General features: G+C 40.0%; 1 protein-coding gene across 2 annotated transcripts in view; it reads left to right on the top strand.

The window, feature by feature from the left end:
- Positions 1-5203: 5203 nt before the first annotated feature.
- dntt (deoxynucleotidyltransferase, terminal) overlaps positions 5204-16489 on the top strand; it is a 92590-nt gene continuing 81304 nt past the window's right edge. Inside the window, exons 1-2 of one of the 2 annotated variants that reach the window (XM_084735726.1) lie at positions 5204-5397; positions 12932-13106. In XM_084735726.1, the coding sequence (XP_084591852.1) occupies positions 5204-5397; positions 12932-13106 (369 nt within the window). Of the gene's footprint in view, positions 5398-12931; positions 13113-16489 lie in introns of both variants that reach the window. The other variant, XM_084735725.1, reaches the window with a different exon arrangement.

Raw genomic sequence — 16489 nt, 5'->3', positions numbered from 1 at the left:
GTGTTGCAGATAACAAAACACTTCTGTCAAGTCTGAGAAATTAAATATTATTTTTGGATACCACCACTCAGTATTCAAAATATGAGTAACAGTAAGTCAGTCTGGATTTATAAAATAGATAATAAAGGAATAGTTGAACATTTTGGAAAGTTATTGCAGGCAGCTGGTTAGCTTAGCTTAGCACATTCTAGACTACATATTAGAACAAGAGTCTACTTACCCAACAAACATGGCCACTGTGGGAAGGTGTGTGCTTACTGTGGGTTGGGACAAACCCACACTAATCTGATGCGGGCCCCCTGTGGGTTGGCCCATGCCGGGCCCAAAGCAGTTTTACCCTCTGGGGTATCTATGTGGGTTTTATGAGTAGCCCACTATGGACTTTTCAACAGAATTCCCACACGGGCCCTTTGTGGCCTCTGTATTGCCCCTTGTGGACACCTTATATAATGGGCCTGCCCTCAAAAAAGCGGGTAAGCCAGTATTGGGCCTTACTTACTGCCCAACATGCTCATATGGGCCCACTGTAGGAAGATGTGGGTTTACTGTGGGTAATGTGGGCAAGGGTAAATGCAGCCTCCAAATGGAAAGTGTGAAATCATGCTTTCAGAAAACTTCCACTTACGGTATTTTGAATATGCAAGAGGGGGCTGTGGATTTTGTCAACTTTGGACAGACCCATAGCTGTTTCCACACAGACACAAGAATAATGTTGATCTTCTCATTTTAACTCTGGTCGAGAAGAAAATAAACTTAGGCTCTTAAAATACTTACATGTTCTAGTAAGGTGAAAATATTCCTTATTTGCTGAGAATTAGATGAGAAGACTTTCACACATTTGCAAGTATGAGCTGATCAGGTGGTTAGCTTAGCATTAAGACTGGAAGCAGGCGGACACAGCTAGCCTGGCTAACAAAATAAAACAAAACATCAGTTGTACCTGGTTTCTTTTCATGAGCAGGAATCTTCAAACGACAGTTGTGATTTTACAAGGGTTCTTGTCTAACCCTTGCCAAGAAAGCTAATTGAAGTGTTTCCCAAAATGCAGAACTGTTCTGTTAAGGGAGGAACTGAAGACGATTAAGATGAGTGGGAGCCTTTGTGGTCTGAAACAGAGTCATCCCCTTTCAAAATGGACGTTGTAATTACCTCATTTTCTACATTTTCCAATTATTTTCAGTAATGGTGAGCACGTTTTTGATCCTCTCATTAATCAACAGCAAATTGAAAACTCCCCAGATAATAAATATAACTTTAAAACACAGTCACACACTTCCTTAACACATGTAAATCAATAAAAGGGAACATCAAATAGAACAATAGAAAATAATTTCTTCTTTTTATATCATTTTGCTTTGTTAGCAGGGGTTTCTTTCAGTGCATCCTTTTGACTTGGTTCGGAAGTATTCTCAAAGCTGAAATATTGATGAGACAAAACAGCAACTCTTCAGTAAGAAAACTGGATAATAAGACTTACCTTGAGGCTGTGCTTTTTCTCCCTGTTTGATGCTCTGTTGACTATTGATTCCAACATATCTAATGCCCACTGGACCTGGCATGTCTCGACACCATAGGGGTACCAACATCTGTCTATCTGTCTGTCTGTCTGTCTGTCTACCTATCTCTATTACAACTTTAATCGGGCCTGAAAAGTTAAGCCCTAAAACACCCAAATTCTGTCCGAACCGACCCGCATCCGTGCCTCATTATTATGATCATCTTGAACCCGATTACAGCCATTTAACATTTTTCTTAACAAGCTTCCCTCTATGGACCAAAGAGTAGGAGTTGGCAGTGACAAGGACAATACATGAGAGGAATTTGAATTGGCAATGACAAAACTGTGGAGAAAAATGTGAAAAACAAAGACAAAATGTGATTACTACTACTACTACTAATAATAATAAAAATACTACAGCCCATGAAATATGTGAGAAATATGGCCTGACCTGACCCAAGCCCATTGGGTCCCGTCGGGTTTAGGCACAGACCTCAAGCTCTAATCCCCATCCCTCCTAGCACCAACCTGCTAAAAAAGTCTGCAACTCGCTAGTGAGCTAAGTGGAACATTTATCATCGGCACAGCCCGATATTTCTCAGGCGTGGAGACAAAACAGAGATAAAAGTGTGAGTGAATATTACAGTTTTTCTCAATCACTTTAACTCATTTTTCACAACAGTCATAACATTTTCTAAACTGTAAGTGCAACTGTCACATCTGCTTAATGGAACATCACAACTCTATTGCATGTTTGCAAAAAGTAGTAAGTCACCCGAGACGTTTCATTTATGCTTCAAAACCAAGTTACTGAAACTGTGGATAAAAACTCATATATAGTAAATTTGCTGATTGCAGGTTCATTACTGTCGCCTGGCAGGTTATTTGCCAGTTTAACCAACATCACAAACATTATATGTCATAGATATTTATAAAATCTACATGTATGTTTGACACATTTCGGTAGTTCAATTGATCATTTTGCATGTGATAGCTAATGTTCACAAGTTGTGAGAATCAGCTCATTAGTTTTGGTCAACAAGCCATGTGCAAGTGGTTATTGTGCAAATTTTAAACGACTGAATTTACTTTATTGGACACATGTCAAGACATGTGCAGTTTGCGTGAAAGAATGAGAACTTCCACTCTGTTTTGAACAACAAACTAACTGTTCAGAGAATTGAACTTACTGTTATGTGATTCTCATTTGAGAATTGAGCAAAATCCCAAAGGAAAAACTGTAAGCATTTGTGAAGCTGCCAGAAACTGATCACCAAGTGATATTAATGATGGTCTGTGTCTGCTGGATGTGTTTCTATATTAACATGTTAGCCATTTCAAATTTTAAGTGATATGGTTTGTGTTTAGGTTGTTCTACTGCCTTCAAGTGGTGAAAAAATGTGTATATGGCTTTAAAATGATTGTGTTCCACACTTGTTTGAGGCATTCATTGACGGTATATACTGTATGTACCTTTATACAAGTAGTTAAGAGTAGTTAAGTAGTTTTTTGTCCTACAACAGGGGAAATTTTGCAGTGTTACAGCAGCAAAGTGAGTAGAAAAATGGAAAGCAGTGCCAGTAAAAAACAATACACAATAAATAAGTAAACAAGCAATATTAACAAGAGGAGATATAAAACAATATTAACAAGATAAAATACAAAATACCATATATACACCATAAAGAATAAACAGACTTAATTACTTTACAGATCAAAATTTTACATACAGCAATATTTTATGTTTAGAAAATTTAATGCATCTTCATAGACTGTATGAATAAAGAACAAAACAGAATTTGTTTGACCCCAACCAACTTTAACACTAAACTTCTTAAGAAACAAATCCAGTCCTGCAGTCTTAGTATGTAAATCTGCAAGCGCAACCACTTGAAAAAACAGTGAGGATAATTGAGACATTGTTTATTTCTGACAGACCTGCTGCATTTGTTTCTGAAGTCATATTTGATGTGGCTCTGATGGTTTGTTGTATGTTGTGCTGCAGCACACTTAAGATATGAAGGGTTGATGCATGCACAACAACCTAAGTTCATATCATCATAGACAACACAAAACAAACAAACAAACAAATCAAAACATAACCTCCTTGAAAGAAGTAATAATGATCCAATAATATTGTAATATAAGGGCCAGGGGCCACTCTGCGTAATGAGTAGTGTAACTTTTAATACTTTAAGTGCACTTTCTATTTATTTGAATACAGAACTTTTAATTGCAATAGAATATTTTGATGGTATGAGGCTTCTACTTTTACTTAAGGAAGTCTTGTGGGTTTGATTGAGTTTCGATCTCACTTGCTATTTACGATAATTCTAAACAATTATCTGACATTTTTATCATGCATCCACAGAGCTACTGAAGAAATTTAGTTGAGGAACTGGGTTCGCTGCTCTTGCAGTGATTGCCGCTGGCGATGTAAGAGCCATTTGTCTCAGCGTTGGTAGAATTTCATCGGTCTCAGTTTGGACGGGGGCCAGCATCCTCATATAAAGCTGAGTGATTGGCTGGGGTAAACAGTCAAACAATTAGTCACGTCTGCCCTGTGACACCCGTTAACCCTCAGAACTCCATGTTAATGAGAGCAGTGTAATAAATTCGTCTAGCTGACAGAGGCAAGGTGTGCTTATTAAAGTGAAGAAATGAACAGAGGCTTTGGTAATTAGATGTAGAATCAAGGCTTGTAATGATTCCCCCCCCCCTTCGCCTAAATCAACAAATCATTCCTATTTGGTCTACTGAAGCAGATGCATTCTTGTAGATAATTACAGAGCGGTGGCATTTAAACCTTTTCTTTCACATTGTTGACCGCTGTTGCAGAGAAATCAAAACAACATGAGACAATGGTTCGTGTTGTAATTACCTCTTTGGAAACAGAAGGAATAAATGAGTTAAACAGATTAAATCCAGTCAGTTTGCTTTCCTGACCACCGCATATGAAATTTCTCTCCCTGGATAAATGTTCATGGCTTGCTCATACTGTACCTGCGAGTGTGCAAAGGCCGTGTATGAGCTTGTGGGATCTCAGGGGAAATGTCCACAAAGGCTCTCATTTTAGGCAGTAAGCTAATTAAAGCGGTGGAGCAGATGGTGGAGACTTGGTCCGGACATAATGAGACGGTGAGTGGCGAGACGAACCGGACATGGCAGGACAGGTGTGAGAGGTTTGTGAGGTGACCAGAATTCAGGCGTCTCCCAGGAGAGAGACTTTACTCCAGCCAAGAGTGGAGTTTCAACTGCATGGAAACTTTTGAGATGCTTTTTAAGAAGCAGCTAGATCAGCTGCTGTTTGCTTCCTCCAAACGTGTGTGCGCAGAACAACTTTTACAGGAAGTGAATAATGCCCTGCCAACAGAGTGTTTTTATTTTTTTTTCTGCTTCCATCTTCAGTCATTCGATCCTGGCAGGTGGTTTTTGGTAAACACCAAATCCTCAACACCTGTTGCCAGAGCCTTTTCCTGTCTGCCAGCTCTAACCAGCCCTGCTCTAACTGACATACTCTCCTGCTGCCAGGCAAATAAAAAAAAAAACAACACCTCGTCAACTGTGAAATAAACAACTGTGGCATTACCAAAGTGGGTGTTTTTCCTGGATGGAAGTTAAGTGGCACACAAGAACAAAAAAAGCTCAAAAAAGCAGAAATTCCTAGAGGTGCAGAAATACTTTGGGTAGATCACCTCAAAAGACATGTTTCACACTCCTATCGCGCCTCGCGTGAGGAAAAGGTCGAGACCAGTGGAGGCCGGTGTTCCCAGGCGTGAAGAGGTGAAGTTTGAGGATGTCAGGCTGTACCTGGTGGAGAGGAAAATGGGCCGCAGCAGGAGAAGCTTTCTGACCCAGCTGGCCAGGTCAAAGGGCTTTATTGTGGAAGACGTCCTCAGGTTGGAAAAAGCTTGCCATTTTGCTTTTCACTGACTGAATTGAACAAATGGGGCTCAGTGCCTAAAAGCTTTTCTGAATGTGAAGCTCAAGCGAACACGCAAATGTAGAGCTTAGAGGCATGCAGGCGGACTTAGAGTATTTTCTGGGTTTGTGTTTTTTGTTTATCAGCCTGAATGGTTTAACCTTGAATGCCAACTGCAAGGCTTTGAAGGCCTTTATTGTAAGACTAGAGAAATGGAAGGTCAAAATTCTAATTAAAGACCTGTTTGAACATGGTGGTACTGTCTAGCAGCCAGATCAATGAATGCAATGACTTAATTTAACTTAGTGGGGGACGGTATAGACAGTATAGACACTGCACTGGTATAAATTTGCCCTATGGTATAAATTTTGACTCTACTGTTACCTTACTTTGCTTGGCCACAAAAAGGTGTCACTGAGCAGAAAACAATAATCGGCAAATCATGTTGGAGTACAGTGGTTAGAAGGGGTGGTAATACTTGATATACTTGATAAAAGGCTTTGGATTTTTTTAAAAAAATGACTATGACAGTTTTACACGTTAAGTGTTCTTAAAACCCCTCTGGTTTGGTGAAATATGCACTTATAATAAGTAAGGGCTAATGTACAGTGAATAGGTCATTTTTGAAAAATAAACCCAGATAGTGTGGTGCAGGTCTTGAATCACCCTCGAGAGATTTACTCCACATTAATGACCCACACACTGTGCATTATCTCGCTTATTACATGACTACTTACTTAAGAAAATTGATAATTTGCCACAAAATATTAATTAAAAATAATTTTATTGCTCCTTCATAGTCTATGATCAGAACTGCGCCCATAGCAATGGACTGTTCTCACTAGCAATAGTCTGCTATCCAGAAATAACAGACTTTAGCATGCTGTAATCGGCCAATCAGAAGTGAATATTTGATATAGCTGTGTAATAGGAGTACAGTAATATTTGTCATGCAGTTGCCATACCAGGGTTTTAGCCTTTCAGAAGAATTTTTATTAGCATTAGCATTTTAAGAAAAATAACTATACCGTGATATATACTGTTACTGTCCGAGCTTCAAATTATGCCATTTTAATGCATGGCTTTGTTAAATACAAAATACACTATCATTAAATACAACTTTTTACCATATCACCCAGCCCTACCTTAAATTAACAGTTAAAATGTTTGTAGATAATGTAGTCAGTACAAGACATTGATCATTCTCTCTGCAGAGGTTTGAATTCGAGTCTACACCCCAGAGGTTTAAAGAAAAGACAGATAGGGCTGTTAAAAAGTTCCTCTGAAAAAAAAAAGGTCAGGACATTTATTGGGAAAAGCAGTTCTCCAGTCACATATTAGACAATTAGAGAGCCGCTGTCGTCTCATGAATACTTTGGAGAGGTTAGGTCGGCCATCCCGCCTCTGCTACCTTTGTGAATTTCCCCCCTGAGCCATAACTCACAGTTCCCACAAAAATACGTTTAGGAAGGGGAAGAAATTGGCTAACCCAGCTACATCTTGTTGACAGCGAGAAAACTAAAAACACTGGGAGAAAGGTAACAGAACAAACACAAACTTTTTTTTAATGAGTTTGGTGAAAGTTTTCCTTAAGTTGCACTTAAGAAGAGATGTTTTGTGAGCTTGTTCTTTGCGAGGATGAATCATCTATTGTGCAGTAATTGTGGAAACAGCAGGCCATCTTCATTTTTTTCTGTCACTAGTTGAAAGTATGTTTTAAATCCCAAACTGTGAACACAGCAGAATCCCTCTGCTTGACACTTGCAACGCTTCAGAGTCAGGTTCTTCTGAGGCTACTGACACTGTTAATGCAACCTCCCATTTTCATTAAAAGTCTGCTTTGTTTTGGGTGGGCTGGGCTTCCCTGGTGAGCAGGTGTGTGTGTGTGTGTGTGTGTGTGATTCTCTGCTTCTGTCATTGCAAGAATCAATTAAAAATTCACAGTTTTTTCAAATGTAAGTTCCCTTAAGGTCAAAACAAATGGTTGAAGTTAGCATGTGATTTAGCTCAAAAAAGGGTCCTCACATGTATAATATAACCAATGTGTGTGTGTGTGTGTGTGTGTGTGTGTGTGTCTGTGTGTTAGTGTTTAAATGCGCGTCTAAGTGTGCATGCCAGCCGTGCGCCAGCTTGGCCATGGCAGCATTCCCAGAAACACAGCTTGAGCGCTTCTACGGTTACACTTGGCTTGATACAATTGTTTGAAACCAACGACAGGAAGTAGAGCGTGCCTGCCTCAAACTGACATTAATTCTGCAAGCCGACAAAACTGATATCAGCTGCAGTTTGATAGCAACACCTCCCCTATCTAGTCCTCCACAAGTTATAGGCACACTGCCTTGAGCATATGGTAAGATTCACTGTGTGGATTCCTCTGTGCATAAAAGAATGTGCTTGTGCACACACACACACACACACACACACACACGCAGACACTGACAAAGACACGCACACACACACACACACACACACACACACACCAGTCTCCTCTTGTCCAGTCTGATGCACAGGAACATCATGGATCCAAACATTGACACGTGTGTCCTGGCTGATTGATGAGCTGCAGTAAATGCTCTTTCACAAATGACTGTGGTGAAGTTAAGTTGGATATTGAACAGATTCTCTTTGCTGATTCTTTAGCAGTGTCTTCTTACTCAGTCTGATATCAGTGTTGGCAGAAGGAGGATGATTTTCTCACCTACCACGCCTAGTCAAAATCAATATTTCGATGGTTATATCATATATATATTGCACTATATGTCATCTGTGCGCCAGTATCTGGACCAACAATGGCAAAACTGTAGTTATTCTCGGGTATTTTTAACGCTATTTCAGAGTTTGTCCTTTCCTGGAAAACAATTTGAAACTTTTGATGACGCATTTTGCACTCATGGGTTTTGCTAAATTTGTGTCATATGAAAGACTTTCTCCCTTAAGACACAGCAGAGCTGGGAAGAATATATCCGTTCACAGAGTGGAGTGTTTCTGGGGGCCTCAACTTTTTTCACTGATTTGGGTGAAACTGGATCATATTTTATGGAGAAAATAATACAAAAACATGTATTTATTACAAGGCCACACAGGCCATGTATTATTAGATTTTGGTGCCTTTTATGTTTTAAAACGTCTTTGTTTTTTAATAAGAAATTAGACTTTTTTGGGGAATGTTTTAGACAATCTGTCCTTGATTTCAGACAGCGATAACAAAAGCAGGCTTCTCATTCAGTTAACTTGTTTTAAAATGGGAACCTTTTAAGTGGATCTTCATGCCCGTGATGGCTGTGTACATGACATTGAGAAAAGTGAAGCTCCTGCTGCATCTCGCAAGCAAAAAGTCAGCATCCTCACAGTTGATGATCCATGTAGGAGAAATTAAGAAAGAGCATTGTTCTTGTATAACAGTGTAGAGCTAGTTAGACTTGAGAGTGTTATGATCAGGAAAAATGTGCGATGAGACTGTGAGGCTCAAACGCTTGTTAAATTTAATTGCCATTTGTAAATTTATCACATGAATATAAAGTAATGAAACTAACAGCTTTGCTATTTACTGAATTCTATTGAATGTTTCAAAATGCAGGGCAGCTTTTTCAAATTACTGTACAAATTAAATTACTATACTGTGTACTATTCAAATTCAGGTGCTTTCCTTGTGCACATTCGTTTTCTGTCTCCATCACTAAAAAGACTTTCTTGTTTTTTGAGTAGACTTTACAAGGTGGCCTGAGGAACATCAAGTTTGGCTGCTGCATCTTGTGGGCTCATTTCTGGTTTATCATAAGCTTCGGGGAGAGTATGTTATTCACTGAGGGAAAATTATTTTTTTTATTTTTCCGTCATGATTTCAGTGTGCATGCAGCGGCAGCCTCAGGTGGCCAGACGAGTTACCACAACACAAAGAAAAAATAAGGAGTGCTGTCATGTATGAAAAGACCCCAAATGAACCCTATAAGGAGACTACTTGAACAATACAAGTGCATTATTTAAAAAGTATTTGTATAGGAATGATTCTGCCCCAAGCTTTTTCAAGTCAAATCAATTCAAAATGGAAATTGGAAATCGACAATCCACAAATATCCTATGAGATACTTCAGAACTACCTTATTCAATAACAGAACACTGATAAAGCATTGAGGGTGAAGTACTTCTCTGACTTAATATCAAATAACTGCCATAAACCCAAAGTCCTTTTCAGCACTTATATATGCTGTTATCAACCCAGCTCTCCCTGATCCCTCTACACTAACTTGTGAAAACTTCCTCAACATCCTTGCTGGCAAAATAGTTGATATCAGAAGGTAAATCTTACCTTCCTCTCTGGTACGTCTGGATCCTCCTATAGACATGGCTGTCTTTACTCAGTTTGAGCCCCTTCTGCAAGAAGAAGTTTGTCATCTGAAGCCTACATGTCCATCTGACTACAGTCCTTCACTCCTGATAAAAGAGGTGTTTGATATCGTGAGCCCCAGCATCCTGTCCATCATAAAACTGTTGCCTCTTCACAGGTTCTTTTCCTTCTTGCTACTAAAACAATTTAGATTAAAATCTTTTATCTAATTTAAGACCCACCTTCAAGCTTCAGTTTTTCTTATCCAAAAGTTGTTCATCCATTTTTAAGCAAAAATTAAATATTCAAAACTTTTAGGAAGCACCAGGACTGAATCCACTCTTGTAAAAGTTCACAAAGATTTTTTTTTTACGTACAGCAGACTGTGAAGATTGTGGTATCTTAATACTTTTAGACCTTGACGTGTAGCATTTCAATCACAATCTGCTTATAACCAGGTTTGAACAATGGTTTGGGATCTGGAGAAAAGTCCTAAAATGGCTTTAGTCATGCCTGGAAAATAGAAGTTTCTCTGTTAGTGTCTTTGTCCTCTGGTCTCTTTACCTGTGGGGTTCCCCAGGGCTCAGTTCTGGGACCTCTTTTCCTCTATATTTATATTCTCCCACTGGACTCAGAAGTAATGTTATGTTACTACTTATAATCTACTTTGCTTAATATTTGCAACAGATATACTTTTAGTCTTGTGTGTTTGACTTTGGAGAGGGTGAATAAAAAAAAAAAATCCAAATTCAAACTCTGTAGAGTATCACTCTTATTAGCATAACACTTCAACATGTGGAGAAATCCAAAACTTGACAGGCTTGCCTCGCTAAATTAAGCTGTGATTGGAGAATCTGGAGGAAGAGTTTAGCAAATTCCTCATGTTGTTTATCTCTGATGTGGCATCCTGGTTGATTAAGCATGGAAGCAGTTCCTCTTGAATGAGTTTAATAATAATTTAATTTAGATGTTTATTTATCATGATTAATTTACTACTTGCAATTATCATGTATAGATCAGTGAAGACATCTCACAGGAGCAGCTGTACAAGGCAAACAGATTAAACCTTGCCATGGTGTAAAAATCTGTAATGAAGATACTCCATCTTTGATCTGCCTGTTCGTGTTCACTGGAAGGAATAGGAGAGTAGCCGCTGACATGAACAGGGGCACAGAGGCGACTCCAGAGAGTTCTTCATATCAAAGCCCATTGACTTTAGCCTGTCCTTTTGTCTGGGCTCAGTCCCTCTGATTTGAGGGAGCACAATCTGGTGCTGGGCTTGCCTTCTTGCTCATTTGCATGTCGAGCTGCCGTTTCACATTCTGTGCGGGTGCGCGTAAGATATGGATCCAAATTCAGGGGCTGGATTATATCTAGGTAAACATGGCACGATGATCTTCAATCTTGTTTCAACAAAGCAGCTCAACCCCTTGTGATTTTAGAAGGAAATCAACCTAAGAGCCAAATCTCTATTACAGTGGTTAGACAACTGTTCACGGCAAGTGAATTTGAGCTTTTAGAGATAATGGCTTTGTCCCTTAGACGCCTCAAATGTGTCTGTTTGAGAGACTCTTTGTCTGTGTCTTTGTGCTGGGAAGGATTTTTTTTTTAAACATGGACCATCGGTGGCTGGACTCGTATGCCAAGCAGATAGAGGATTAGTTTCGCCAGTGATTTGGCCAATTAGGCCTCAGCCTGAGCTCTTCTGGGACATGTCTTAAGGAGTCTTTCCACCGATTTACCCACGCCAGGAGAGAGGAAGAGGAGGAGCATGCTGAGGGTAATTATGCACGGCTGAGCGCCCTGATTGGGTATGGTAGTTAGACTCCGTGGCAGGAAGCTGGGAGGAGGAGGCTGGGATAAAATGTCTGTTGAGGAAGTCTCAGTGGAGCTGTAGGAGGCACTGGTTGAATGAGTTCAGCTATCAAACAGTGGAAGCGAGCACTGAAGGTCTGTGCTGATTGTTGTTCACCCAGTGTTGATCCCCAAACAGCACGAATGAGACCATGATGCTGAGATCTGAGCTGCATTTAAAAAGCTTCACTTGAGCCTCTGTACTCTCTAAAGGCTGCTGAGACTAAGACAGGAAAGTTATATCCTGTTGTTAAGTCAAGCAGAGAAGACAATCTTTCAATCAAACGGCTCAAGGTGTCCTAGAATCTGCCTAATCCATAAACACAGCAAATCAAGGCTTTTGTCTGCTTATTTGGTCATACATAACAGAACAATTTCATTTCTTTCACATGAGAGATTTCTTTCTGATGTCACTTCTTTCACTTCTTGGTGTCGTGTCCACCAATCAGGGGTTAGCAAAATTTTAAAAATCAGATGTCAGTTGAGGGGCTGCGTTGCAGGACTTCTGTCTGTCACACTTACACTGTCCTGATGAAGCAAATGAGCTGAGTTTTGAGTCTTAAACTACTAATAATATATATTTTTAAAGCTGCTCTAATCAATACTTTTAGATTAACATTGGATCACGTTGGTGCTCGGATGTGAAATGGGGTTGCTCATGTATTATTAGGAATAACGACCCAACTCTGCCGCTCTGCAGAGCTTTAAACATCTTCCAGGTTGTTGTTTTTGTTTTCTGACCTGCAGCTTCACCGTTCTGGTTCCCTCTCACTGCCCTCACATTGTCATGTTCAGCTACAGCAATTTTCAGTGAATAGCTGCAGATAAACCCGTTGTGTGCTACCTGCTAAGCACCAAACAGAAGACAGACAAAGCTAGCAGCTAGCTGATGAACAAAGTGGAACTTTAGCAGTTAAAGAACAACATATTTTCCTCAAAAGTTGGTGGAGACCAAAACAGTGGTAATTGTGAATACTGGACCAACAGTTACCAGGTGGTCAGAAACACAACCAAATGATTTCTAATGTCGCTCCATAACTGCTGGATGTTTAAACAAGCATGTTTGCTATCAACATAGGTGATAACAGTGTTGTGTTCAATGCTTTTTACTGCCTTCAAGTGGCCAATAAAAACATCTGTTGTAAGTTTATTGGGAGTACCTTGTTAGGACAATTTGATTGTATAGATTCATGTGGTTCCTATAGAGATGCTTTAAATTTGTAAGTTTTAGACTAAATGCTGCTCATCCCTATTGTTGAACTTTGACAGAGTGAAATAAAACCTTAAATCGAACCACGCACCCTCTGAAAGCTGTTTTCTTCTTCCTCTATAGCGATGAGGTCACTCACGTCGTGTCAGAGGACAGCGAGGCTTCATCCTTGTGGAAGTGGCTAAAGGACAGTGCCCCCAAGAATCTACCCAACATGCAGGTGCTGGACATCGGCTGGTTCACTGACAGCATGAGGCAGGGGAGACCTGTTGCTGTGGAGACCAGACACCTCATTCAGGTACATGTTTGTCACAACCCAGACAGAAATATCTATAGATAGATATAGGATATAGGGTAAGAACTAAATGGCTCTATGAATCAAACAGGAAGCTTTTCATTGAGTTTGTTACCACGACAGAAATGACACACACATGCAGTATTTGAGGAAATGCATTCATTTAATACTCCTTCATGCAGGAAATGCATATCCTGAAGGTATTTCTTCTAGATGAGCTTCTTCTTCTCCCTGCTCTAATGTCACCCGCCTGACAGGCAGAGAGGACACATCTAACGTCCCTCTGCCTCTGCTCATATTACCACTCTTCACCTCGCTGATAGCAACAGAAGCATCCCCCATATTGCGAGGGAGTGTCAAATAAACCCATCAGCTGTACGTCAGGGCTAAGAAGCGGCCCACTAACTGAAACACACACACATGGAAACACATATTTCCCCTTGTGGATGGCACTATGAGAGCTTGGCAGCATATGGATCCAAAATAAAGAAATATGTTGTCTCCTGTTCCTCCCACAGTGGAGAGGGAAAAAAAAAAAGCTCAACCAATGAAGTATCGTTTGCCAAGCTCCATCGAGGTTTTTTTCCTAACAGCCTGTGACGGCGTTAACAGTCACGATGACATTCGCCGTGTGTATACCTTCACGTGAAATATCCCTAAAAGAAGGCTTTTGGCTTGTCCCAGCATTATGTCCACACGGCCACGTGAGCGTGGCACATCAGCTTCTAGTCGGCTGCATCATTAAGTGACAAGGCTAATGATGCCATGCTGACATTTATTGACCAATCTCCCCAGGTAACCGCGAACTCACTTCTCTTCTTGTTTTGTGACAATTTCTCTCTGAAGCGAACGAGGTAACGCGTGGTGGCATTTATGTGCACAGTGCTTCCAGTAGATTGTTTTTATGAGTCATAAATCCATTTAAGGAGCTACCATGTAGGGATAAAATATTCCCCAAACAGGCTACTTCTTGGGCACATTTGCCTGCGGCTCTTCTTGATAGTCTGGAAATGCAATGTGTTTTACTTTCATAAATATTCTACAGCAAGTCAGGGAGGAATTTTAAGCATTAAACCCATTGAAATGTAATATTTGTATTTATAATGTAACATTGCTTCCTGGCTTGCAGGGAGGCTGTTTAGCCTGCTTAAGTGGAGAGGTGGTATGTAAGAATGTGCTGTTTGAAAAGAACAAAATAGAAATGATTGCCAGAGATTCAGAGGTTTTATCTGGCCTATGAACATGTGTATGTCTTCACACTTCTGTGAATAAATGGATGGGTGTGCATCTGAGGAAAATAGGAATTTGTTGAAAAAAGAGGGTTTTTATTTACCCAAAAAATGCAAAACAATATAAACCAAGAACTTAATAACTAAGCCTATAAAAGAGGTCAACAGAATATAACTATACTCAAAATGAGAGCATCAAAACAAGGTGTTAACTGAACAAAGTGACCTAACAAAATGAAACATATACTGGCTTGGCCAAACCAACTAACACAAAAGGGGAAAACAAAATGGATATCCACCAAAACTAATACACAGGAAAAACTAACTAAACCCAAACCCCCCTCTGATATGGCTGGAGATGGTATGGCCTGATGAGCTGGCTGGATTTAACAGGATCCACTGCTTGGCCACACCTTTTGCCTGTCCAGGAGAAAACCACCCCCACCAGCATGGTAACTCAAAAGAAGACTAAGAAAAATGATTAATACAACAGAAAAGTACTAAATTTAACCTTACAGTGTGAAAATGTGTGCACTCCATTTAAACACTGTAAAGCTAAAGGAAAATAAAGAAATTATAACGCAAATAAACTGTAGTGTGAACCCGAATTGTTTGGGGTGTGGTTGGCTGCAAATTAAAGTAAGCTGTGCACTGAACAAAGAAGTGAGGTGAGTGTGTGCATGGTTTTACCCTCAACTGTCCATTTGTGTGTCCTTGGCCATCACAGTTAGTGTCATACCAAATGTAAAGTTAGTAGTTCTCTGGCAGTGACACGTACAATCCATCTTCCTTGCCAAAAAAGTTGGTAAAATAGAAATCCCAAATTCCAAAAGAGTTGGATTGTTGTGTAAAACATAAATAAAAACACAAAAATAAAATACTTTTCAAACTATAGTCAACATACATGACAAAGTTTGACAGCATGGTCGTAACGTCGCTGTTTTCTTCATCAAATAGCTTTTTGGTAGTGAAGCTACTAGCGTCCACATTTTATTGTAGCTTAGCTTGCTACATTTCTCTGGTGGGTAGCTCCAGTGTAGTGAAGCTTCATTTAATGTAGAATAACTTGTAGCTTAGCTCACTACATTTTCCAAGTAGCTTGCCCAACACTGGTTACAACACCCTTTCTTTTAACAACTCTGAAAACATTTAGGAACAAGGACACTAATTATTGGAGTTTTATAAAGAGAAATTCTGTCAGTCTGGGGTCTCGTCTGTTGTAGTTTTTGCTTCATAATACACCACATATTTTCAGTGGGAGAAAGGTCTGTGCCTGAACTCTTTTGCTATGAAGCCACACTGTTGTAACAAGTGCAGAATGTGTCTTGGCATTGTCTCACTGAAATAAGCAGGGACATCCCTGAAAAATATGTCGTCTGGGTGGCAGCATATGTTGCTCCAAATTCAGTATTTAATGCAATAATAAAGATAATGTTGACTGTTCTCCATTTTGAAATCTTATGACAATTGTTTGTTTGTTGTCTGCTGCTATTGTTAACATTACTAATTTGCTATCATCTGTGCTTTCTGTGATGAGACTGAAACTCATGAATGCAGCATGTTTCACTATCATAAATATAGCAAATCAGGAAAGAATTTGAAGTATTAAAATCATTGAATTTGTATTTATAATGTAACATTTATAATACTTCCTTGCTAACAGAGGGGCTATTTAGCTTAAATGGAGAAGTGGTATGAAAACACTGCTTAAAAAGAAATGAAAGTGGATATGGTTGCGAGAGATTCAGAGCATGCATCTGGCTTATGAACATGTGTCTGCCTTCACTCTGCTGCTACAGGAAACAGGTGGGTTTGGCGTATGAGGAGAATGTGGGTTAGTGTGTAGGTGTGTGGGTGCAGGGGCAAGCATCCTCCCTTATGAGGTGGAACCTTGGCGACCTTTGTCCTGCTCAGTGGCCCGAGAGGATTTCACTAACCCACCTGAGTGCACTTCTCCGCCTTCGTGACAGGCATTAACATGGAGGCAGGAGCCGGCCTGGAGTGTTTAGAGGGGGGCGCAGGAGTTGGCGAGGTCTTGCAACGCTGCCTGTACCTTCTCATCTCAGCAGATGGTATGTGGAGGAATGAAGCTGCAGCGTGTAGACTGCACACATTAGCTTAGTTACATCTAAGCCATACTGCAAAGGTGGAGAGGAC

The sequence above is a fragment of the Lutjanus erythropterus genome, chromosome 14, assembly GCF_056507025.1.
Source record: "Lutjanus erythropterus isolate fLutEry1 chromosome 14, fLutEry1.hap2, whole genome shotgun sequence".
Lineage (NCBI taxonomy): Eukaryota > Metazoa > Chordata > Actinopteri > Lutjaniformes > Lutjanidae > Lutjanus > Lutjanus erythropterus.
The sequence above is the reverse complement of the archived record's forward strand: the minus strand, read 5'-3'. Positions and strand labels throughout refer to the sequence as shown.